This window comes from Rhinoraja longicauda, chromosome 2, assembly GCF_053455715.1.
Source record: "Rhinoraja longicauda isolate Sanriku21f chromosome 2, sRhiLon1.1, whole genome shotgun sequence".
In the NCBI taxonomy this organism is placed as follows: domain Eukaryota; kingdom Metazoa; phylum Chordata; class Chondrichthyes; order Rajiformes; family Arhynchobatidae; genus Rhinoraja; species Rhinoraja longicauda.
Genome location: NC_135954.1, coordinates 16,167,221 through 16,194,476, shown reverse-complemented (window position 1 = coordinate 16,194,476; position 27,256 = coordinate 16,167,221). Strand labels below are relative to the sequence as shown.

Here is a 27,256-nt window from a genome sequence, read left to right as displayed (position 1 = left end):
TTTAGATGATCAGCCATGATCATATTGAATGGCTGTGCTGGCTCGAAGGGCCGAATGGCCTACTCCTGCACTTATTTTTCTAATTTTCTATCTTTGCCTTTATTGGTCGAGAGTGTGAGAGTAAGGAAGTCATGATGCAGTTGTATAGGACTTTGGTTAGAGTTTTATATGACTTTGGTTATCACCAACTAGAAAGTGGTCCTGACCTACCATCAACCTCATTGGAGACCCTTCCACAATCTTTAATCGGATTTTACTGGACTTTTCTTGCACTAAACGTTGCTCCCTTTATCTGTGCACTGTGGGCGGTTTGATTGTAATCATATATAGTCTTTCCATTAACAGGATAGCATGCAACAAAAAAGCTTTTCACAGTCCCTCACTACATAGACAGTAAACTAAACTAAAAAAACTAAGTAGGGCACATTTGGAGTACTGCATGCAGTTCTGGTCGCCCCATTATGGGAAGGATGTGGAGGCTGTGGACAAAGTCATTGTTAATCCCGTGCTCCTTAATATTCTACCATGGGGACTTTTATCAAATACATTATAAGGTCATAGGTGATAGAAGTAGAATCAGGCCATTCGGCCCATCAAGTCTACTTCGCCATTCAATCATGGCTGATCAATCTGTCCCTCCTAACCCCATTCTCCTGTCTTCTCCCCATAACCTCTGACACCTGTACTAATCAAGAATCTGTCTATCTCGGCCTTAAAAATATCCACTGACTTGGCCTCTACAGCCTTCTGTGACAAATTCCACAGATTCACCTCCCTCTGACTAAAGAAATTTCTAATCTCCTTCCTAAAAGAATGTCCCTTAATTCTAAGGCTATGACCGCTAGTCCGAGACTCTCCCACCAGTGGAAACATCCTCTCCACATCCACTCTATCCAAGTCTTTCACTATTTTGAATGTTTCACTGAGGTCCCCCCTCATTCTTCTAAACTCCAGCGAGTACAGGCCCAGTGCCGACAAAGGTTCATCATAGGTTAACCTACTCATTCCTGGAATAATTCTTGTAAATTCTTCCAAGCCGGGTCAGTTTACTGAGCAAAATACAAAATGCTGAAGGAACTCAGTGGGTCAGGCAGCATCTGTGGAAGGACAGCATTTTGACTTGAAACATCGTCTGTCCATTTCGCATCATAATCACAGCCTGACCCACCCAGTTCCCAGAGTGAATTATAATCCATGTAGATCACATTCACCACCCTACCCTCATAGATCACCTTTGTCACCTCCTCAAAAAACATGATATGGTCTGCCATGTACAAAGCCATGCTGACTTCCCTAATTAATCCATTCTCTTCCAAATTGAAGTAAATCCTATCCCAAAGAATCCTCTTCAACAGCTTCCCTCCCACTAATGTGAGGCTCACCAGCCTATTCCTGGATTCTGGACCCTGGATTCTCTCTACTTCCCTTCTTAAACAAAAGAACAACATTAGCGACTCTCCAGTCCTCTGGGACATTGCTTGTGGCTGGAGAAGATGCAAACTTTGTGAAGGTTCTTGCAATCTCCTTTGTTCCCTCTCTCAATAACATGGAATAGATTCCATCGGGCCCTGGGGACTTATCCACCCTAACGATCTTAAAGAACCCCAACACATCGTCCTTCTTAATCTCAAACTGCCCTTGCATATTAGTATTCTCCACACTGATCTCACTGTCCTCCATGTCCTTCTCCTTGGTGAAATATTATTCTCCCCAGAAATATTATGGATGTTTCCCCTTTGGGGGAGTTACATGCTTGTATATCTATGAGATAGAATTTCCTAACATAGCTAATCACCAAATGGGAGCCTTGAGTCGAGTTCCATTTATTTCTCCGTGCATTATGTAAGATATTTTCAAATTAAAATTTAAGTCCATCTAAGACTTATTTACATAAGTGATAATTTCCCCCTTTGCTCACTATCTGTAAACATAGGTTTTTGTTATCCACTATTTTAAATATCTTATTATTGAGAAATAATATGGAGAGTGGAATAGTAGAACACAAATGGGTCACTATTCCACAGGTCGATCCCTCTGGCTTTTTTAAGTTAATTTGTAGTCATTTCTAAAAGACTACAATATCATCCTCAAGTTTTAACTTTCTCAGCAGTCTTATGGTATATTCTTTGTCAATGGCCTTTTAAAAATCACTAAATATCCTAAAATGGAAAACATGGTAATACAATGGAAAAAAACTGCATTATATTACATCCACTTGTAGTGATATAAGTTACGGGACAAATCAATCATGATCGATGTTGAGAGGAAATGTAAACAAGGGAATTCCAATAATCCTGAAAAAATTCAAGGCATTTATTTTGTCGCCACAGGTTACAAATGGATGATGAAATGAGAGAGCGAGAAAAGGAGCAGGAACAAGAGAAAAGGGATTGGAAAAGAGGGGTTCCTCAAGAAAGGGAACTTGAAGTGTTGACAGAAAGGGCCAGGAAAAGAGAAAAACAGCTAGACCCAGAATGGGAGAAAGAAACTAAACGAAGGAAAGAAATGATGAAGCAGGAGAAACATCTCAAGATTGAACATGGGGCAGAACAGAATGCAATTCACATCAACGATGCGGCAAAAAGACATAAGGAGGAATGGAAGGATTTCATATCTGCCATGGAACATAGAGGTATTTTTCAATATTGTCTGACATAAATTTACTTAAACAGGTACTCTGTTAACATGGAACGGCTTGACTAGTCATTTATTTAAAGTTATATGATGGTGCCTTTACAAAATTGCATTTGAGTGTACAGTGAAGATCAAATGCTATAAAATGTTAACGAGCGTCAGCATGATTTTCCACTTATCTCACTGAGTATGCATAATGCAATCTGTTTGCCTGTATAATATATGCTGTGAGGTCAGTGGGCTTGAATTCATCTTTGTCATTCAGGCACAAATCTGGGATAGATTTGTTGTCCATTACAGAAACGACATCATTTTCAATTCCATCTCAACTGTGTTTTAAAGTACAAGAGAGGAATATTAGCCAGATGAGTTAAAAATCCAAGTGTGGGTTATCTTTCAAATATTCATGGGAAAATTGAAATAAGGAACAATAAAAAGATATTAAAGTAAGTAAGATCTCAGAAATAAAATTAATGTTAACAATTGATATTTTGGCCAATGTGCCACCTCTATTGAGGAAGGGCTGCAAAGATAAAACTTGAGAAATATAGACCAATAAGCCTAACAGGTGCAAAATGAGAGTTACAGGAGAAGGTCTGAGGGACAAGATATGAATGCAGGAGTTGATTAGGGATAGTCAGCAGGGTTGTCTGTGTGGGAAATGGTGCCTCACGTATTTGATTGAGTTTTTTTAAGAAGTAACCAAGAAGGTTGAAGAGGGCAGGGCCATAGACATAGTCTATATCGACCTCAATAAGGCCTTTGATAAGGTTCTGCATGATCAGCTGTTCTGGAAAATTAAATCGCATAGGATCCAGGGAGAGTTAGCTAACTCGATACAATAGTGGCTTCATGGTAGGAAGCAAAAGGTGGTTGTGGAAGGATGTTTTTCAAATGGGAGGTTCTCTGGAATTTTCTGCCTCAGAAGACAGTGGAGGCCAGTTCTCTGATTGCTTTCAAGAGAGAGCTAGATAGAGCTCTTAGGGATAACGGAGTCAGGGGGTATGGGGAGAAGACAGGAACGGGGTACTGATTGAGAATGATCAGCCATGATCAATCACATTGAATGGTGGTGCTGGCTCGAAGGGCCGAATGGCCTACTCCTGCACCTATTGTCTATTGTCTATTGTTTGTGACTAGTGGTGTACCTCAGAAATCAGTGCTGGGCCCCTTGCTGTTCAGCATCTATATCAACAATTTAAATGAGAATTTACAAGTCATTTAGTTTAGAGATATAGCAAGGAAACAGGCTCTTCAGTGCACCATGTCCATTCTTGCCAATGATCACCCACACACTAGTTCTATCCTAAACATTAGGGACAATTTTACAGAAGCCAATCAACCTATAAACCTGCACGTGTTTAGAACGTGGGAGGAAACCGGAGCACCCGGAGGAAACCCATCTGTGCAAACTCCATACAGACAGCACCCAAGGTCAGGATTGAATCTAAGTCTCTGGCGCTGTAAAGGCAGCAACTCTATCGCTGCACCATTGGGCTGCCCTTATGTTTAGTAAGTTTGCAGATGACGTTAAAATAGGTAGTATCATAGACAGTAAAGACGATTATAAGAATTGCAGTGGGAAATTGATCAGCTGGACAAGTGGGCCGAGGAATGGCAAATGGAGTGTAATTCAGACGTGTGGGGTTTAGTTTTAGGTTTATTATTGTCATGTGTACCTAGGTACAGTGTAAAGGAGTGTGAATACATAGTTCCCTGAACGTGCCATCTCAAGTGGATAGGGCAATGAAAAAGGCTTTTGGCACGCTGGCCTGCATCAGTCAGGAAATTGTATACTGAAGTTGAGACGTCATATTACAGTAATACAAGACATTAGTGAGGCTACATTTGGAGTATTGTGTTCACGTCTGGTTATCCTGCGGTAGAAAATATGCCATTAAGCTGGAAAGAATGCAGAAATTTATGAGGATATTATCAGTTTTGGACCTTTCACCGTCCGGCGCAGCCTGCAATAGGCCGCGGGATTTTCTCCGCCTGGCGGGGGCTTCAATGTCAGGAGCCCCAACCGCCCCGATGTGGCAATTTCAACAGCCTGACCGTGGAGGAAGACGGCAGGGAAGAGAAAGACATTCTGCCCTTCCACCACAGTGAGGAGGTGACTGGAGGAGACTCACTGTGATGGATGTTTTTTTTTGTTTTATGTTGGTTTTGTAATTGTGTGTGTTATTGCTTTATTTTTATTGCTTCTTATTGTTGGACTGTGGGTAACGGAATTTCGTCCAAAAACATGTTTTTGGATGACAATAAAGGCTATTCTGATTCTGATTCTTCTCTATTCAAGGGCCTGAGCTATAGGGAAAGGTTGGGAATGCTAGAACTGTATTCCTTGGAGCGCAGGAGCTGAGGGGTAACCTTATAAAGGTGTATAAAATCATGAGAGGCATAAATAGCGGGGTAGGGGAATCATAGATACATAGATACTTAGACAATAGGTGCAGGAGTAGGCCATTCAGCCCTTCGAGTCAGCACCGCCATTCAATGTGATCATGGCTGATCATCCACAATCAGTACCCCGTTCCTGCCTTCTCCCCATATGCCTTGTTTCCACTAGTCCTAAGAGCTCTATCTAACTCTCTTTTGAATGCATCCAGTGAATCGACCTCCACTGCCTTCTGAGGCAGAGAATTTCACAAATTCACAACTCTCTGTGTGAAAAAGTTTTTCCTCATCTCAGTTCTAAATGACCTAGCGCTTATTCTTAAATTGTGGCCCCTGGTTCTGGACTCCCCCAACATCGGGGACAAGTTTCCTGCATCTAGTGTGTCCAATCCCTTAATAATTTTATATGTTTCAATATGATCCCCTCTCATCCTTCTAAATTCCAGTGAATACAAGCCCAGTCGCTCCATTCTTTCATTATATGACAGTCCCGCCATCCCGGGAATTAACCTCATGAACCTACGTTGCACTCCCTCAATAGCAAGAAAGTCCTTCCTCAAATTAGGAGACCAAAACTGCACAAAATACTCCAGGTGTGTTCTCATCAGGGTGCTGTACAACTGCAGAAGGACCTCTTTGTTCCGGTACTCAAATCCTCTCGTTATGAAGGCCAACATGCCATTAGCTTTCTTCACAGCCTGTTGTACCTGCATGCTTACTTTCAGTTACTGATGTACAAGGACACCCAGGTCTCGTTGTACTTCCCCATTTGCTAACCTGACACCATTCAGATAATAATCTGTCTTCCCGTTCTTGCCACAAAAGTGGATAACCACACATTTATCCACATTATACTGCATCTGCCATGCATCTGCCACTCACCCAACATGTCCAAATCACCCTGCATCCTCTCCACAGTTCACACTTCCACCCAGCTTTGTGTCGTCTGCACATTTGCTAATGTTACTTTTAATTCCTTCATATAAATCATTAATGTATATTATAAATAGCTGCGGTCCCAGCACCGAGCCTTGCGGCACCCCACTAGTCACTGCCTGCAATTCTGAAAGGGACCCTTTAATTCTGAAAGGGACCCTTTACTCATTGTTTCCTGTCTGCCAACCAATTCTCTATCCGTATCAATACCCTACCCCCAATACCATGTGCTCTACTTTTGCCCACTAATCTCCTGTGTGGGACCTTATCAAAGGCTTTCTGAAAGTCCAGGTACACTACATCCACTGGCTCTCCCTTGTCCATTTTACTTGTTACATCCTCAAAAAATTCCAGAAGATTTGTCGAGCATGATTTCCCCTTTGTAAATCCATGCTGACTTGGACCAATCCTGTTACTGCTATCCAAATGTGCCACTATTACGTAATCGATAATCGACTCCAGCATCTTCCCTGCCACCGATGTCAGGCTAACTGGTCTATAATCATGAACAAGAGGGCATTAATGAGGGGTTAAGTTTTCACACAGTGGGTATATGAAACAAGCTGGCAAAGAAAGTAGCTAAGGCAGGTATAATAACATTTAAAAGAGGAGATGAAAGGAAATGTAGATGGTAGTTTCCAAAAAACACTTCTGAAAAAGGGTCCCGACCCAAAACATCACCTCTTCATGTTCTCAAGAGATGCTGCCTGACCCGCTGAGTTACTCCAGCTCTTTGTGTCAACATTTAAAAAACAATTGGACAGGTACATGGTTAGGAAATATTGAGAAGGATATGGACCATACGCGGGCAAATGGAACTTCTTTATATGGGGCATTTTGGTTGGCATGAAGGAGTTGAGCCGAAAGGCCTGTTTCCATATTGTATGACTCTATGGTAACCCATTATTCATCTGTCACCTTGGGTTGTAATGTGGCGATCGTTTCATTGCAGAGCCATCTCCGGGAAAAGGAAAAGTTCGAACAGTGTCACTGGAACCTATAACCCTATCTGGTCCCTGTTCTCTATTTAATGTTCCCTCAAATGCTCCCTCATACGCTTCAGCCTCGGAGGAGAAGTATGGGCGGCATCACAATCATCAGCAGCAGAGGAAAGATGAACATTCTGGACATGGTGTGGACTTTCATCAGCATCACCATCAACAGCTTCATGGAGAACAAGGGCACCTGTTTTCAGAACAAGAACAGGACAGGTGTAGGTGAGTAACTTGGTGTTGAGAATGACTTCCTTTCACACCCGTCTGTAGGCAATTAATTTTAACATGAGCTGTCCATCGCAACCTAGCTTCCACAATGTCTTCATAGAGCAAGGTCTTTGTCCAATGCCAAATAAGTCCAAGGCGATTAAAGACTTGGCTCTGCTGCATGGATTTAGCACACTTGCATGTTTGGACTCGTATAAACTTAGTGAAACTTTCACCCACTCAAAGCATACATATGGATAACAGATATGCTCTGCCCAAACTGTCTTCCTCAGTCTCTTTCAACCACCACCAACCTCTCTCACACTTCTCAAGCAGAGCAGCACTTGCTCAAATGTTGCTATCAAGTGTCACCGAAGCCAATAGCACTTGCTATAATTAATGTACGAACAACATCACAACATTGGACAAAGTGATGTAATGCTGACATTGATATGTTACTATTTGAAATTATACCTTTTTTTTAAGGAAAAGTTTCCACAGAGTAGGAAAATATTTCCCGCCTTCACGCCTCCAATCCCTTTTGGATTACCTGAAGGACCAGTTACATTGAAGAATGAAAAGTTCTTCACATTGACTAATTCCTCACCCACATAGGGCACATAGAGATCTAGACCTACTTGCTGTTTACGTAAAGAGTTTTATAAGATAAAGTTAGTCTTGTGTGGGAAGGACTGTTACTCCAGCATTTTGTGTCTATAAATTTAGTCTTGTCTATTTTCACCAGTGCACCTAAATCCTAACTCTTATCTGATGAATGAATCTTATTTTTGGAGCCAATCTTGGTTCATACAATACAGAATTATTTATCACTAGTGAAGTACAGATTACCTTTATAACACTTATCACAGATTACAACACAAAATGATTCTCTCTGTAAAATAGACTGATTTCAAAACATTATTCTTATGTCACCCCTAACAGTAAATCACTTCTAATCCAGTCATTGCTTTGCATTTAGTTCAATGAGAAGAATACCCTCTGGTTACTTTTTAGTTATCTTGTGAAATAATGGTGTTTGACTATGAAATAAATCAATTAGTTGTTTTCAAGAATCAGACGTTGATAAAATTATATTGCATGCTTATTACTGTCAACTTTAGGTCTTTGTTCTTTTTCTTTATATGTAAGGTTACAATTTTTAGAATCAATGTTTTTTTCCCCCATTTATTTGTCATTCTGACTCAGGTAGCCAATCTTTTAAACTGCAGTAGTAGAAAAAAATTGATTGTATATCTACAGTGCACGTGTGATTTCCGATCTTGTATCCATTCTTCCACGTTAAGCTGCCTCATCTTGTTTATGGGAGGAGTTGGCTGCGCCTAACGGCTGCGGCTCTCTGGCAGTCTGTTGTCTTTTTTTCTTTTTTTTTGTTTGTGTCGGTGTTGGGATGGTTTTTGTTTCTGTTTTTGGCTGTGTATGTGTGGTGGGGGTGTGTGGTGGGGGGGTGGGGTGGGGTGGGGGGGTGGGGCGGGGGGAAACCTTTATTTTATTAGGTCTCTTCCCCGGGGCGCGGCTCGGCTGCGGGCCTTAACATTGCCGGCGCAGCTCGGCTGCGGGACGTTTCAGTGCCCGGTGCGGCTCGGCTGCGGGCCTTAACATCGCCGGCGCAGCTCGGCCGCGGGACGTTTCAGTGCCCGGTGCGGCTCGGCCGCTGGACTTAACATCGCCCGGTGCGGCCGCGGGACGTTTCAGTGCCCGGTGCGGCTCGGCCGCGGGACGTTTCAGTGCCCGGTGCGGCTTGGCCGCTGGACTTAACATCGCCCGGTGTGGCCGCGGGACGTTTCAGTGCCCGGTGTGGCCGCGGGACGTTTCAGTGCCCGGTGCGGCTCGGCCGCGGGACGTTTCAATGCCCGGTGCGGCTTGGCCGCTGGACTTAACATCGCCCGGTGTGGCCGCGGGACGTTTCAGTGCCCGGTGTGGCCGCGGGACGTTTCAGTGCCCGGTGCGGCTTGGCCGCTGGACTTAACATCGTCAGCGCTGTTCGGCCGCGGGACGTTTCAGTGCCCGGTGCGGCTCGGCCGTTGGACTTAACATCGCCCGGTGTGGCCGCGGGACGTTTCGGTGCCCGGGGCGGCTCGGCCGGGGGGCCTTCCATCCCCTTGCGGGGGCTGTGCGTGTCGTTTGCCTCGGTAGGGGTCGAGCTGCCTGTCCGTGGGTGCGGGGGGAAGAGAGGGGAAGTTTTGTTGCCTCCATCACAGTGAGGGGGTGTTTGGAGTCACTGTGATGGATGTTTGTGTTGGGGTCGGGTGTCCTGTGTTCTTTTCTTTTTTGCTGTATTTTGTGTGACTGCTGAAATTTCGCTCGGTGTTGTGCCGAGTGACAATAAAGTGTTGTTATGTTATGTTATGTTATGTTAACTACCAGGAAAATGTCAGCATTTAAGTTTTACAATTGTGAATACAGCAACACAGTTGTGATTCTCCCCTTTTAATTTTCCGCATGGTTCGAGAGCGATTGATTACTTAAAAAGTGATTTATGTAGCAGATTTAAAAACAACCCATGAAATGGTTCAAAATTTCATTCTGAATATCATTTCTGGGCAAAGAAAGAGTCATGGTAATCAATAAAAGTTATACGTGCTGTGGATTTTTTATTTCAAATAATCAGAGGAAGGTTGAGCTTTCATTAAGCAATATGCAATCATACTTTTAATGATGCCATTTGTTTCATCAAATATATATATTTTTTTCCACAGAGTACTCCTGGCAGATGAAAATCAGCACCAGCCACTACACATAGGAGCCCCCCCACCTCTCATCTCACCACAATACCCTTTGAAGGAGACTTCCCCTTTGCTCAGGCCCTTTATTTCTGCCCATGCACTTCAGCCAGCTCAAGCACTTAACTGCAGTAATAATTGCTCTAAGCTCAACCATGATGCACCAAAAGAGCCAGAAAAACTTCTGAAAAATAATGTGAGGCTTGATGCTTCAAAAAAGAGCACGGGAGAGCACTTTAACGCAGAACTTCTTAAATCTTGCACTGACAAAGATATGAATGAGAGCAAGAAGTCTGGAATACCAAGTTTAAGAACTGGTATGCCGCCACACCTGAGGGACCAGAGCTCCAGTCATCAATCCATCAAAGATTTGCAATGCCAAATTTCAAGTAGACATCTTGAAGAGCTGCAGAAAGAATGCTTGGATTTGTCCATCACCTCTGGAGCAACTGATCTGAGTCTGAAAAACAAAAAGAGTTCTCCAGTGCCCAATATGTTTATTCTTTACAGCAATGATGCCACTACCAGCAGCGTGTACAACGAGGAGCTTCCACTTCAGCTGCCTCTTGTCAGCAAGTTAGATACGGCAGAAAAGAAACTAAAAGAAGCCAGGATGAATGGTATGACATTTTTTCTGATTTTAAACATCTTATATGTAAACATTAATTTAGTATCTACCTCATTCCTACATCTACAAGGGTCTCTGTCAATGATAATTGATGTCTTGTATTTCTCTCAAGTTTGGAAAAAGTAGACATCTTAGTGACCTGAAGCAGCATGAATTTGTGCCTTTGTCCTTGGTTGCCTTTTTGAACTATTCTTGTCCTTCTGGATAAGCCCACTTCAGTGCTATTAGTTGGGGAGTTTATAGGATTAAGATTCTGTGAAGGAATAGGATGATATTTCCACTTCAGGATGGTGAATAGTTTGGAGGAAAACCTGCAGGCTGTGACATTTCCGTGTACCTGCTGCCCATGTCCACCTTGGCAATGTCAGAGAATCCTTGGCAAATATGTCAGTGCTTTTTGTAAGTAGTACACATTGGAACAATAATAGTGGAGCAAGTGTATGTCTAGGGTAATTTCTGAAATATCAATGAAGTGAGGGTTGAAGTCACAATGTTTTGACCTATGTAATGCCGGAGCAAAAAAAGCTGCAAATCCAAAATAAAAACTGTCGATCATGCCGCAACATTGCGGAGAGAAATAAAATTCAATTTCAAATCAAGGAAAGAAGGCACTTTTAAACTGCAGAGAAAGGGAGAGAGGAATGGAGAGACAGAGGGAATGACTGAAAGAGTCCAAACCATAGTTGTTAAACTAAGAATCACTAAAAACCAGCAATTAGACTGGGAAGAGGAAATAAAAGACACAATAAAACAGAATAACAGCAGAAACAGAAAAAGAGTAGTGATTACCAACTGTTGCTAACTTCAAATTGCAACCTTCCAAGAGAGAAGATGAGGTGCTGCCCCTCAAGCTCATGCTGGGGATTGGTGGAGCAATGTAGGAGAGGTCAGAGTAAGTGTGGGAAGGAGGATTAAAGTGAGAGCTCAGGATCATCCTTGTAGACTGTATGGAAAGTCACCCAGTATGAGTCTGCAGAAGGATCTCGTCCCGACACGTCACCCATCCCTTCTCTCCAGCGATGCTGCCTGTTCCGCTGAGTTACTTCAGCATTTTGTGTCTATCTTCGGTGTAAACCAGCGAATCTACAATTCCTTCCTACACAGTATGACTGTTGCTGGTCCAGACAGCTCAAACTTCCTCCATCTGGGAAGCATATGAAGCTACCGCCTTCTCCATTATCACTCTTGCTACCAGCAAAATATCCCCTGGAGATGGAATGCAGGCAAATGCATATTTTTACCCTTCTCCTCTGATTCATTCCTGCACATTTTGTGGTATGCCTGTTCCAAACCCCAAATATTTTGAAGCTATTACAAATATAGCTCAATGGTAACTCAAATTTCATTGTACCTTAATTGGTACATGTGACAATAAACTGACCTTGAAACCCTGAAACATTGAAACCTTGAAATGGAGGAGGGTTGTGGGGTGGGTGCGGGGGGGGGGGCGGCATGTTTGAAAAGCGAGTGGGTGAAAAAAAAGCTGCATCAAGTAAATTATCCGAGTCATGAGTGGAACATAAGATTTTTTTTGTCGGAGTGAAGTGAATAAATTTAAAAGACTTTAGAGCTGTTGGCTCTTAATTTGCACCTTTTTATAAAATTTGATGCGGAAATGTTGCGATGGAGATTGAGAACATATGTTTTTCTCTTGATGATTTGCATTCATTTTGTGATCAACATTATTCTTTCTTGATTTTTGCTTTCTAGGAGAGCTTTCTGGCTGTAGCTCTTCAGATGAGGTATTCTGCAAAGGTGAAGTAAGAAACCGGATTTGCAGACTGGCTGATCGGCCTCCTCTCAAGCTAGATGATGCTCCTAGGGTAGGTGCATTTAACCCAAATCTGAGGTGACCATGCAAATCAAGATGCTTTTAGGACGTTTCTCCAGAGGCTGGAAAATGGTTTAGTTTAGTTTACCAAGGTACAGTGAAAAGCTTTTGTTGCATGCTATCCAGTCAGTAGAAAGACAATACATGGTTGCAATCAAGCCATTCACTGTGTATAGACACATGATAAGGGAATAATGTTCAGTACAAGGTAAAGCCAGTAAAGTCTGACCAAGGAAAGTCCAAGGATCACCAAAGAGGTAGATAGTAGTTCAGCACTTATCTCTGGTTGTGGTAGTTTGATTCATTGGAATGCATTGTACACATTCTGCACATTCATTTTAAATAGCATGTAATTTGAAATAATTTTCATCCAGCATTGAGTAAATTTGCAATCATTTCTGTGTAAATTTGACAACAACGTTTTGGTCACTGTTTAGTCAGCATGCCTGACATTTCCCAGTATCAGATGCACACCTCATGATGCAATTATTTATGAATGGCATGTTTCGGCTTATACTGACATGAAACTGTCTCAGTCAATCCAGGAGCACATGGTGTTAAGTTCTGTCTTTGCTTGCTATTTCAAGGGAAGCCATGCTGACACTGAGTGACCTGGCTGGGCAGCTTCAGAATTGATTGCACTCTGCTCAGACATCTAACATCGTCAACAGAATATGGTGCCACTGACATAGAGGGTGTTTTTCAACAATATAGCTGCCGAGCTACACATTTAATGGTTGCCTCAGTCCTGACTATGTCAGTCGCACACCATCACTGGAGGATTATGGACCTCAGGAGAGGAGGCAAAGACATGGCCATTCACAAAGAGCCTATTCCCACACGGAATCTACACAATATTCTGCCCGAACCTATCTATGACCAGTTCATCTTCTGGTGCAGTTTTTTAAGGGGTCATTGCAGAGGTATGTCACTTTCAATGGCTCCCATGCCTGGATTGCTTCCATTGTGGAGCTCAAGAAGATGTTGGCTATCAATTTCATAGGCACTTGCATGATCCAACAAACCACTGCCATTTTCCTTAAGTGACTACTCACTATAGCTACAGTGAAGTATCCTTGACTTGCTACACTGTGAGTAGCACTTGGTTTCAGTAAAAAGATGGCATCATGGGCACTGGAATCTACTAGGCTCACTGGCTCCCTATAAGTACCGACAACTATTGAGTGTGCTCATGGGTCCAGAAGGGATCCCATTAATGACTATATTTTCTGATGAGTGACGCTTTGCCGAAACAGTAATGGTTTAGAGGTACTAGAATTGCATTGTGGGAGGACAGACTAGCCAATCTCCCATCAACAACATCCATGTCCCTAAGTGCCAAAGAAGAACTTCCTCCTGGAGCTGAATCAAGCTGGTCTGAATGGAAATGCCTCAACAAACTAAGAGGCATTTCCTCTGGTACTGGTCGTTGTAAAGTAACTCTCAAGAAGTGGGGTTATATGGACACTGAAGACGTCACCTGCATATGTGGCACTGAACTGCAAACTATGGAGCACCTATTGAGATGCCCTCTATTGGAGCACGAATGCAAAGTTGAGGACCTCGCAGAGAACAATGATATTGCTAAGAGGCGTGTTCAGTTTTGGTTGAAACACAATATCTAGCATGTGTGGGCACAATAAAAAGAAGAATAGTAATGGCTTCTACACAAAATATATTCTCCTCAAAGCAGCTCCATTCTCCAGATCTTAGCATTGTTTGAAAACCTGGATCCCTTTCACTGCTTTTCAGCATCGATGGTGGTTCATCACGACTGCAACAAATGCAGCTGTGATGATGCATGCAAATATTGATCAGACAATGAGGCAGTACTGATCAACTAGAAGCACTGCAATTTCCTCGGCTCACAATAGCTGTGTGTAATTGGTGCCATAATTTCTTACAAAAACAACTACTTTTGACAGAATGTTTCTCAACGATTCCTTCCAATTTCAATAGTTCAGTCGAGTCTTTGGTCATATGAACAAGCACGGTGAAGTACAGGTACAATAAAAATCTTGCTTACAGCAGCATCACAGGGACATCGACTCAGACAGCACAATAAACATAAATTACATAAATTCTGCAAGACAGTAAAACGATAAAAAGACTGTTCCAAAAGAAGACATTAGTGCAAAACACAATTAGGAAACAAGTACATGGTAGTGTAGGAGATGGCTGCAGAAAGTGGAAGACTTTACCCGGTCCATTTTGGGTGTTGACCACCCCACAGTGAAGATATCTGTAAGAAGCGCTGTCCCAAAAAGGCAGCTAATATCATCAAAGACCCACAAATCCCTGACTACACACTCATCACATTGCTACCATTTGGAAGAAGGTAACCATGGCCTCCATGCTCAAGACAGGGTTTTTCCATCAACCATCAGGCTTCTTGAACCACACTGCATAACCCTAACCACAACCTTCCTCTGCAACGAGCTTATATCGACTTTGTTTAGGTTGCACTATGTATTTCGGTTTACACTATTATGGCCTGGGTACCTAGAATTGCTAATCATTTATTGTATCGTTGATTATCGTTGAACACTTATTTCTGTGTTGTTGAGTTGATGTGTGTGTAAAGAAGCAGCAAGTAAGAATTTTATTGTTTGAAAATTCTCTGCCTCAGAAGGCAGTGGAGGCCACTTCTCTGAAAGCATTCAAGAGAGAGCTAGATAGAGCTCTTAAGGATAGCGGAGTCAGGGGGTATGGGGAGAAGGCAGGGACGGGGTACTGGTTGAGAATGATCAGCCATGATCACATTGAATGGTGGTGCTGGCTCGAAGGGCCGAATGGCCTACTCCTGCACCTATTGTCTATTGTCTATTGTTTCATTCCTGGTGGATAAGACAATTAAATACTCTTGACGCTTGAGTCATGATAATTATTGGAAGAACAGATCAAGCAAGGAAGAAGGATAGTGAGTTAGTAATGAACCTCACATTCAGGGTTATACACAATCTTTGCCTGAATATTTATTATTTGCTTTGCTGCAGTAGGTCTATCAAATTCGATGGGAAAACATCATACAGTGCCTTGCAACAATAATGATTTCATGTGAGAACATTCACATGACATGTTTGACATGAACAACCTCTCTAATTGAGACATTACAGGGAATGCAGAAATACCAGCTGCTGCGCACTGCCACTCAAATATATATTTTGCTCTAAATGGAATGCATTTGGACAATGCTGGTATCCCAAGAATCAATTATGATTAATTTATCGAGTAAAATTAATTAATACAGAAATGAAAAAATCCTTACACAAAGTGCTGAGGTAACTCAGCAGGTCGGGCAGCATCCCTGGAAAACAAGGGTAGGTGATATTTCGGGTCAAGAGCCTTCTTCCGACTGATTGTAGGGGGAGATGAAAGCAGGAAAAGGGGATAGAAAGGAACCAGGCTTAATGGAGAACTTTGGTCATTAGCAGCACCAGCCCCATTCTTTTGCTTCGCCTCCAGATTTCCCTCATACACCTGCTTCCCCTCCTGGTCTGTTTTAGTTTTAGAGATACAGCGCGGAGCCTGAAAAGGGGAAAACAAAGGTTAACTGTTTTTATATTCTGCACCCAAAACAGCAGCATTGGGTACATGGTAATGAAGATGACCACTGATTAAATTCAGGGGAATGTGGCAATCACAGTTAAATATTGCATTGAGCATGTCTGACAGATTCCGTACAGAAGAAGGGTTCCGACCTGAAACGTCACCTATTCCTTTTCTTCAGAGATGCTGCCTGACTGGCCACCTGCGCCTATTTTCTATGTTTCTATGAACAAGGAGATATGACTGCAAGATAAGGGGCCAAGCATCAAATACTGGGGAACATAGACATTTCTTCTCACAGAAGGTGGTGAATATCTGGAATTCTTTGTCCCTGCAGGTGGTGTGAGCTGGACACTTTGAAGTATTTAATGTGGAAGTGAATAAATATTTGATAGATTGAGAAATAGAGGGACACAGAAAGATGGCACTGCAGGGAGGTTGAGGCTAGTATAGATAACCCATGATCATATTAAATGGTGGGGCAGGCTTGAAAGACCATGATGGTGTACTGCTACCTTCAGAGCCAACATTCCCCATGAAATTATTAAAACACAGAAGGAAGATATCCATTTATGTGGCACTTGTCACAATTTCAAGCCACCAATCTTTAGAGCAAGTTGTTCTTTTACTTAGTTATGCAGGGCTGCAAAATTTACCATGTTACAAAGTTGGATTTGATATAACACATGGCTGCAATGCCTCTATGACATGGTTGAATTGCACGTATTTCAAGGTTAAATTGCATGCATTGCATGGTTGAATTCCATGTATTTCATGGTTGAAATGCATGCTTTACATTTGTGGAACTCTCTGTGTCATCTCCATGTGTGAAAAGGTTGAACAGCATGAGTTATAACAAGAGCAGCAGCCTTATTTACAAATGTTCACTCTTTGCAGACATACAGTGTTGGAGAATGTAAAATTATTATTTTTACCTGTAATTTCCTTGTCACAGAAAATGTTGCTTCTTGGGGCCGTGGGTCTGACCACCCAGAGCAAAAAAGATGAAGTCATAGAGCAGAAGATGAGGAGGAGGCGCCGGATGCTGAGAGAACGCACCCCTTCCCCATTTGGTTTAGAGCAGAAACCTCTTCCTCCTCAAGTACCTTACCTCAAACTTTCTCCAGATGAACTGAACAAGACATCTGATTTTGAGGAAAAGAAACAATTTCTTGCACTCTTCAAATTAACGCACTTGAGCCCTGCACAGAAGAAAGGTAGGTGAATGCTCTGGAAATGAGAACTGACAGGCCATCACCAGCATCTCTTTTATTTTTAGCTAACCTGCTTATTTCAAGATAAATTTGGCATTCAGACAAGGAAAGAGTAACCTTATTTTTTTGCAGAATAGCATCTCTTTGCTCCATTTCATCTAATTCCTTTACTGGTTCACAGCACCTGATTTAGTAAAAGTGGGCTGGAAACATTAACATAGACAAATCAGTTCCACACCAACGGAAGGCATTCCAGACGTTCAAGATAAACATATTTCTAAGAAAATAGAGGATAGTGTTGATGAACCTGGAGGACACTGAATGACAAGGCGTACCAAGAGTGGAAAGGGCAAAAAAGGGAAAATTTGAGTGTCTAATGTAGCAAAAATCCTGGATGAGTATAGAAATTGAGAGAGTAAATTTAAAAGGGAAGTTAAGAAAATTAAAAAAGAGGACAATACATTTTTTTTAGCAAAGGGAGTCAAGGATAACTCAAAACTGTTGTTTGTAAATATTTAAAGAGCAACCGAAGAAGATTAGGTCCCATTAAAATGGAACCCATGTGTGGAGAGTCTTAAGTTGGGGCAAGGCCACTTTTGTTGGAATTGGACAGGAATTTTCAAAGGATGATTGGAGGTAAAGGGGTGGGTCTGGAAAATGGGAAGCTTTTAAATGTGAAAGTTCACAACCAGCATGTTCCTATTAGAGTGAAGGGTAAGGCTGCAGGAACCCGGAACCCTGGATGACAAGAGATATTGAAGCTCTGGACAAGAAAAATGAAGCATTTGTCAGGCATAGGCAGCTGGAAACAAGTGACTCCCTTGAGGAGTGTAGGGATGATAGGAATACACTTAAAAGGGAAAATCAAGGGGATAGCATTGGCAGATAAGCTAAAGGAGAATCCAAAGAGGATGTACAGGTAAAGTAAGGGCAAAATAAAAATTAGGGGGGGGGGGAATACAGCCCCTTACAGATCAACAAAATCATCTCTGTGTGGAGCCACAGGAAATGTGATCTTCCGGAGGTGTATAAAATCATGAGAGGAATAGACTGAGTGGACGCACAGAGTCTCATCAGAGTAGGTGAATCGAGGACCAGAGGACATAGGTTTGAGGTGAAGGGGAAAAGGTTTAATAGGAATCTGAGTGGTGACCTTTTTGCACAAAGAGTGGTGGGTGTATGGAACAAGCTGCCAGAGGAGGTAGTTGAGGTTGGGACTATCCCAACATTTAAGTAACAGTTACATGGATGAAACAGGTACATGGATAGGACAGGTTTGGAGGGATATGGACCAAAAGCGGACAGGTGGGACTAGTGTAGCTGGAACATATTGGCCGGTGTGGGCGTTGGGCCGAAGGGCCTGTTTTTCCACACAGTATCATTCTATGACTAAATGGGTGAAGTGTTAAATGAATATATATCATCTGAATTTATCATGAAGAAATCCATGGATGCTAGGGAACTTAGAAATGTTAATTGTAATGTCTTGAAGAGAGTCTACATTACAAAAGAGGAGGTGCTGGGTCTTAAAACAAATAAAGGTAAATAAATAAAGTCTATCCTAGGATACTGTGGGGAAACTCGGGAAGAATTTGCGAAGCACAAAACAGAAATATTTGCATTATCAATAGCCATGGAATGAGGTGCTGGAAGACAGGAGGGAGGCTAATGTTCATAAGATCGTGAGTGATAGGTGCAGAATTAGGCCATTCGGCCCATCAAGTCTTCTTCGCCATTCATTCATGGCTGATCTATCTCTCCTAACCCCATTCTCCTGCCTTCTCCCCATAACCTCTGGCACCTGTACTAATCAAGAAATGTTGTGCCTCTATTTAAGAAGGTTGAAAGGACAAGCCATGGCATAATATTGGCGGTGGTTAAGTTATTGGAGGGGATACCGAGAGCCAGAACCTACATGTATTTGGAAAGGCATGGAGTGATTCGGGATAATCAGTGTAGCTTTGTGTGTGGGAAATCAGTTCTCACAAATTTGGAATGAGTTGCCAGAGGAGGTGGTAGAAGTGGGTAAAATTGCATAGTGCATGGGTAGGAAAGGTTTAGAGGGATATGAGCCAGGCATAAGCAAGTGGATCTAGCTTATGGCAAGCTATCCATGCTGCATAGCTCTATGACTCTATGTGAGGAAGGATATGGACAAAGTTCTTAATGAATACCTTGTGGCTTTTTTCACACCAAAATGGGAGGCAGTCAGCTATTGTTAAGGAGGAAGAATGTGAAAAGCAGAATGGGTTGAACATGGTAAAACAAACATTCTTAAGGGATTTTGAATTTTTGAAAGTGGATGAATTGCCAAACTCAGATTAAACATATCCAAGGCTGTTTTTTTTTTAAAAGCAAGGGAAGAATGGCTTGTGGAAATTGTGGAGGACTGTATACTGCAGGGTGCATATCAAGAACTTGGGACACACTTTCTTGACACAATAGGCCTCCTGTATTGTACATTTTCTATGAATCTGTGAACACAGAATTTCCATTATGTCTGCCATTAATAGAGATGATAAAATGAGCGACACAGGTTTTTGAGCAGCTATCTCACAATTCCATTGACCGAGGTCCAATTCCTGACGTGGATATAAAAGAAAATAAATGGTTAGAAACAAGAAGAAAACAAAATAAAGAATTGATTAGGATAAGAGGACTAAATGTAAAGGGCTGCATTAAACGAGGTGTAAATGGTGTGTTCAATGGAATCCCAAGTGAAATAAATGCAATGTGTCTACTTTAAATACAATGGAAGAATTGGCTAAGGGATTTAACAATTCTACCACAAAACTTTAAAGCCATTTAATCATTCAAGATACATTTGATAATTACTGTGCAAGCCTTTAACGCACCAATTCTCAAGGAAATGTCAACTCAAAATGGGATTTCCAAAGTCGTAAAGTATTTAATTCTAAGTTCAAATTATCACCTTACAGATATTGAAGAGGCATTGTTGAAGTTATGTAAAAGTAAGAACAATTCTGAAACACATTCAGAATCATCAGAGTCAGCTTATTCTAACAGGGTCCTGACACCATGTTCAGGTAGGATGTTTTGTGGAGTAATGTTCCAAAGTTCCAGTCCTATTTGTATTGATCATTCTGAAAGAAGCACAAGGAACGCAATATCTACACGTCCGTTTGCATTGGGTTTATTTGGTAAAATATAATTAATATTTGAATGAATGAATATGTTTATTGGCCAAGTATGTGCATATACAAGGAATATGCTTTGGTGCTCCGCTCACAAATGACAACACAACATACAGTTAACAATTAAGAATAAACCATAAACACATCAAAACACTAAGGATACAACATTACGATCTAAACATGTGGGTGAAAATAAACCAGAGCAAAATAGAGACTACAGACTTTGGTTAGTAAACCATGACACTGTTTTTTACAAGAATGGCAGATAAAATTCACGATTAAATGTTATCACTCTTTGTAACTGTTACATTTTTCCTTTATATCCCACCGAAGGAAAGATATTTTTGATATTTTTAATTGCTATTTAAATGAAATCATGTCCATCTCTTATCCTCATATTTACAATTTCACTACAATTCGCAATTCGTACTTGTGCAGGGTTACATATTACATGACAATTTGACTTAATTCTTAACTGCTACTGACAGATCATCTGGACACTTTCAGTGCTTACAGTAGTTTGTTTTTTATGGAAATGTAAGTTTTATTGTACTGCAAGTTCACAGGACACTTTAAGATATTTACATTATTCAGAACATAGCACATATGACAGGAACTGGCCCTCCAGATCACAATAACTGTGCCAACGTGATTCCAAGACCAACTCTTATCTGCCTGCACATAATCCATTTCCCTCCATTCCCTGCACATCTATGTGCCTAGCCAAAGGTCTCTAAAATGCCACATCCTATCTGCCTCCACCATCACCCCAACAGCATGCTCCAGGCACTCACCACATTTCCGTTGAACTTTGACTCTCTTGCCTTAAAGTTATGCTCTCTAATATATGACATTTCCATCCTGTGAAAAGGTTCTGACTGCCAACCTTATCTATACCTCTCATAATTTGATGCACTTCTATCAAGTGTCCGCTCGACCTCTGGCTTTCCAGAGAAAACAATCCAAATATGTCCACCCTTTCCCTGCAGTTAATATCCCCTAATCCAGCCATCATTCTGGTAAATTACCATTCTGGTAAAATAGCACAAATTGGAGGAATTGTCAGAGTGAGGCCCAGTGCAAATTGGAGGAACCAGTTGCTCAACACTTTAACTCCCCCTCCCATTCCCACACTGACCTTTTTGTCCTGGGCCTCCTCCATTGTCAGAGTGAGGCCCAGCGCAAATTGGAGGAACAACGCCTCATATTTCGCTTGGGTAGCTTACACCCCAGTGGTATGAACATTGACTTCTTCAACTTCAAGTAGCCCTTGCTTTCCCTCTCTCCCCATCCCATCCCTTTCCCAGTCTTACTATCTCTGACTTCATTTTATCTCTATATCGCCCACTCCCCTGACATCAGTCTGAAGAAGGGTTTCGACCCGAAACATCACCTTCTCTCCAGAGATACTGCCTGTCCCGCTGAGTTATTCCAGCATTTTGTGTCTATCATTCTGGTAAACCTCCTTTAAATCCTTTCCAAAGCCTCCCCATCCTTCCTGTAATGGGGTGACTGCATGCAATACTCCAAATAAGGCCTAACCAAAGTTCTACAAAGCTGCATCATGACTTCCTGACTCTTACACTCAATGCTCTGACCAATGAAGGCAAGCCTTATTTACCTTATTTATGCCTTATTTACCAGTCGACCTGCCTGTATAGCCACTTTCAGGGAATTGTGGACTTGGACCCTTTATTTGGGCTTTCAACCTTAACTTTATTAACCTGTTAACATGTGATCAAAGGTTTATTGAAATATTTCTGCTCCCATGTGCCACATCAAAACCTCAGCATATGACAAAAACTCAACTAATTTAGAGAAGAGAGATCAGGGTCTTCCACACAGTGAAGGCCAAATCCATTATGTGGATCATTTCAAGAGCAATAAAGGCAAGTGATCAGGGGTATGCTCTTGAGATGGCCATCGAAGCAAAGGAATGTTACGCTGTATAGGGAGAACTAAATCGAAGAAAGTAATAGGTTAAAGAACAATTTCAAGATTATTGAAACAAAGATATGAAAGGAATCTTCTCACCGACTGGAGGTATATCAATTTTCCCTATCAAGCAGCATAAGATCACCGTCATTGAAACAACATAAAACGTTTTTAACAACGAAAAAGGTTTTCACCTCAATAAACTAAACTAAATTAAACTAATTTTTCTGTCTGGAGTACTGAGAATTCCTGACTGATACTGAGTTGCTTTTATATTTTTCGATTAGGGTTGGGACCCTTCTTCGGACTCAAGAAGACTTTAATCAGAAGAAGGGTCTGACCCGAAACGTTACTCATCCATCTTCTCCAGAGATGCCGCCTGACCCGCTGAGTTACTCCAGCATTTTGTGTCTATCTCCAATATAAGTTGGTGATTGAAATAATTGGGGTTTTTTGGTAACATTTTAGAGTGTCATTATGGTTACGACTTCACATCGGATCACTTTTCATTCAAAGAATGCATTGCAGTAGATCAGAAAGTGGGGTCAAATAATGATTTCTATCTGATTACCAGCAAGGGAATGTAAGACAAATCGAAGGTATTTATTTCACAAAATGCTGGAGTAACTCAGCAGATCAGGCAGCATCTCAGCAGAGAAGGAATGGGTGACGTTTCGGGTCGAGACCCTTCTTCAGACTGATATTAGAGGGGCGGGACAAAGGAAGGATATAGGTGGAGACAGGAAGATAGAGGGAGATCTGGGAAGGGGAGGGGAAGAGAGGGACAGAGGAACTATCTAAAGTTGGAGAAGTCAATGTTCATACCGCTGGGCTGCAAGCTGCCCAAGCGAAATATGAGGTGCTGTTCCTCCAATTTCCGGTGGGCCTCACTATGGCACTGGAGGAGGCCCATGACAGAAAGGTCAGAGTGGGAGTGGGTGGAGGGAATTTAAGTGCTCAGCCACCGGGAGATCAGGTTGGTTAAGGCGGACTGAGCGAAGGTGTTGAGCGAAACGATCGCCGAGCCTGCGTTTGGTTTCGCCGATGTAAAGAAATTGACATCTAGAGCAGCGGATACAATAGATGAGGTTGGAGGAGGTGCAGGTGAACCTCTGTCTCACCTGGAAAGACTGTTTAGGTCCTTTAAAGAAGTTGAACATAATTCCAGCATTGTACAAAACACCAGGCTACAAGAGGACCAGGGATGGGAATTGAATATTCAGGGGTACACAACGTATAGAAAAGGCAGACAGGTGGGCAGAGGGGGTGGGGTTGCTCTGCTGGTAAGGAATGATATTCATTCCCTTGCAAGGGGTGACATAGATTCAGGAGATGTTGAATCAGTATGGATAGAAATGAGGAATTGTAAGGGTAAAAAGACTTTAATGGGAGTTATCTATAGGCCCCCAAACAGTAGCCTCGACATAGGGTGCAAGTTGAATCAGGAGATAAAATTGGCGTGTCACAAATGTAATGCTACTGTGGTTATGGGAGATTTCAACATGCAGGTAGACTGGGAAAATCAGGTTGGAAATGGACCCCAGGAAAGAGAGTTTGTAGAGTGCCTTCGAGATGGATTCTTAGAACAGCTTGTACTGGAGCCTACCAGGGAGAAGGCAATTCTGGATTTAGTGTTGTGTAATGATCCTGATCTGATAAGGGGACTAGAGGTAAAAGAGCCATTAGGAGGCAGTGATCACAACATGATAAGTTTTACTCTGCAAATGGAAAGGCAGAAGGGAAAATCGGAAGTGTCAGTATTACAGTATAACAAAGGGGATTACAGAGGCATGAGGCAGGAGCTGGCCAAAATTGACTGGAAGGAGGCCCTAGCAGGGAAGACGGTAGAACAGCAATGGCAGGTATTCCTGGGAATAATGCAGAGGTTGCAGGATCAATTTATCCCAAAGAGGCGGAAAGACTCTAAGGGGAGTAAGAGACACCTGTGGCTGACAAGGGAAGTCAAGGACAGCATAAAAATTAAGGAGAGGAAGTATAACATAGCAAAGAAGAGTGGGAAGACAGAGGATTGGGACTCTTTTAAAGAGCAACAAAAGTTAACTAAAAAGGCAATACGGGGAGAAAAGATGAGGTACGAGGGTAAACTAGCCAATAATATAAAGGAGGATAGCAAAAGTTTTTTTAGGTACGTGAAGAGGAAAAAAATAGTCAAGGCAAATGTGGGTCCCTTGAAGACAGAAGCGGGGGAATTTATTATGGGGAACAAAGTTTTAAACGAGTTAAACCGTTACTTTGGATCTGTCTTCACTGAGGAAGATACACACAATCTCCCAAATGTTCTAGGGGCCGGAGAACCTAGGGTGATGGAGGAACTGAAGGAAATCCACATTAGGCAGGAAATGGTTTTGGGTAGACTGATGGGACTGAAGGCTGATAAATCCCCAGGGCCTGATGGTCTGCATCCCAGGGTACTTAAGGAGGTGGCTCTAGAAATAGTGGAAGCATTGGAGATCATTTTTCAATGTTCTATAGATTCAGGATCAGTTCCTGTGGATTGGAGGATAGCAAATGTTATCCCACTTTTTAAGAAAGGAGGGAGAGAGAAAACGGGTAATTATAGACCAGTTAGTCTGACATCAGTGGTGGGGAAGATGCTGGAGTCAATTATAAAAGACGAAATTTCTGAGCATTTGGATAGCAGTAACAGGATCATTCCGAGTCAGCATGGATTTACGAAGGGGAAATCATGCTTGACAAATCTACTGGAATTTTTTGAGGATGTAACTAGGAAAATTGACAGGGGAGAGTCAGTGGATGTGGTGTACCTCGACTTTCAGAAAGCCTTCGACAAGGTCCCACATAGGAGATTAGTGGGCAAAATTAGAGCACATGGTATTGGGGGTAGGGTACTGACATGGATAGAAAATTGGTTGACAGACAGAAAGCAAAGAGTGGGGATAAATGGGTCCCTTTCGGAATGGCAGGCAGTGACCAGTGGGGTACCGCAAGGTTCGGTGCTGGGACCCCAGCTATTTGCGATATACATTAATGACTTAGATGAAGGGATTAAAAGTACCATTAGCAAATTTGCAGATGATACTAAGCTGGGGGGTAGTGTGAATTGTGAGGAAGATGCAATAAGGCTGCAGGGTGACTTGGACAGGTTGTGTGAGTGGGCGGATACATGGCAGAGGTCCTTCTACAGTTGTACCGGGCCCTGGTGAGACCGCACCTGGAGTACTGTGTGCAGTTTTGGTCTCCAAATTTGAGGAAGGATATTCTTGCTATTGAGGGCGTGCAGCGTAGGTTCACTAGGTTAATTCCCGGAATGGCGGGACTGTCGTATGTTGAAAGGCTGGAGCAATTAGGCTTGTATACACTGAAATTTAGAAGGATGAGGGGGGATCTTATTGAAACATATAAGATAATTAGGGGATTGGACACATTAGAGGCAGGAAACATGTTCCCAATGTTGGGGGAGTCCAGAACAAGGGGCCACAGTTTAAGAATAAGGGGTAGGCCATTTAGAACGGAGATGAGGAAGAACTTTTTCAGTCAGAGAGTGGTAAAGGTGTGGAATTCTCTGCCTCAGAAGGCAGTGGAGGCCAGTTCATTGGATGCTTTCAAGAGAGAGCTGGATAGAGCTCTTAAGGATAGCGGAGTGAGGGGGTATGGGGAGAAGGCAGGAACGGGGTACTGATTGGGAGTGATCAGCCATGATCGCATTGAATGGCGGTGCTGGCTCGAAGGGCTGAATGGCCTACTCCTGCACCTATTGTCTATTGTCTATTACCCGTGCCAATTACCAACGTGTCCTTTTTCCTTCTGGGATTGCTACACACTGCAACCCCACATGGTTTCAGGAGAGGTAGAAACAGCTGCTGAAATGGCTATGCTGAACACATAGTTTTTGAAGCCTGTCAGCATCCCTTCATAGATTGTTCCTCATGCATCAGTGCAGAGGCAAAATTGTCCATTGGGAGAATAGGTAACATGTGGGATTTTAATTGAAGGAAGACAACAGTTGTAAAAAGGAAGCACAAAGCCTTTTCGTACATGCCTTATGTTATGAACAAACTTATTTTGGCTTCTTCAGTTTCCTGCTGGGAATGAACATCAGAATATTTAGTTGTACTATTAAGGATGGTAATTATAGTATATAAGCTTTTGGTGAGGACCTCCATCCATTCATTGGTCATAATCTTTGAAGCTCCATCCATTTTTCCATGGACCATAAATCAGGCCAAATGCCTGCAATATCACGCCAAGCACTTCCAAAAGTGCTTAGTAAAATGTTTTGCATTAGCACCAGAAATACCAGCTAGTTGACACCCTCCTCTCTTACCACCTAGGGAACCTGACCAGTTTAGTTTATTGTCATGTCATTATACACTGAAACGCTTCTAGAAACATAGAATAGAAAATAGGTGCAGGAGTAGGCTATTGGGCTCTTCAAGCCAGCACTGCCATTCAATATGATCATGGCTGATCATCCTAAATCAGTAGCCCATTCCTGCTTTCTCCCCATCTCCCTTGATTCCTGGTATTTCTGGTGCTAATGCAAAACATTTTACTTAGCACTTTTCACACTTCTACACCTCTTGCCTGATGGTAGAGTGTCCGGGGTGGGACTCATCCTTGATTATACTGCTGGCCTTGCCGAGGCTGCACGAGGTCTTGAGTGCATCAGGACATGGATGAATGTTCCACTGTGTTTGCCCTTTCCAATCCAAACAGGTTGAAGCACTGAATTCAGAAGAAGTGAATCATGTTCTTGCCGAGTCCACCTGTTGTCATGCAATTTCTTCCACCTGTCAGCAGAGAATATACTTTCCTTGAATGTCCATGCTATTCTCAATGTCATAACCAGCAAAACATTGATGAATTTGCAGCAATTTTCTTGTGTTTACCGTCCACCTTCCATTCTTTATAGAAGCTTCAGAATCCATCCAGTGTAATGTCTGAAATGTGCCTTTAAATACCCAAGCTGAAACCGAGCTGAATATCTTGTATTCGGCTATCTCACCTCCCCTGACGGATCGGTTAAGAAATGCAAAGCTAATGTGTCGA

The 27,256-nt window shown here is 42.3% G+C and overlaps 1 protein-coding gene across 4 annotated transcripts in view; it reads left to right on the top strand.

Annotated features, from left to right (window-relative positions):
- LOC144608969 (genetic suppressor element 1-like) overlaps positions 1-27,256 on the top strand; it is a 209,231-nt gene that overhangs the window by 163,010 nt on the left and 18,965 nt on the right. For all 4 annotated transcript variants that reach the window (XM_078427247.1, XM_078427263.1, XM_078427255.1 and 1 more), the window contains 6 exons: positions 2,331-2,632; positions 6,923-7,187; positions 9,890-10,533; positions 12,252-12,364; positions 16,877-17,138; positions 20,075-20,182. In XM_078427247.1, the coding sequence (XP_078283373.1) occupies positions 2,331-2,632; positions 6,923-7,187; positions 9,890-10,533; positions 12,252-12,364; positions 16,877-17,138; positions 20,075-20,182 (1,694 nt within the window). The remainder of the gene's footprint in view (positions 1-2,330; positions 2,633-6,922; positions 7,188-9,889; positions 10,534-12,251; positions 12,365-16,876; positions 17,139-20,074; positions 20,183-27,256) is intronic.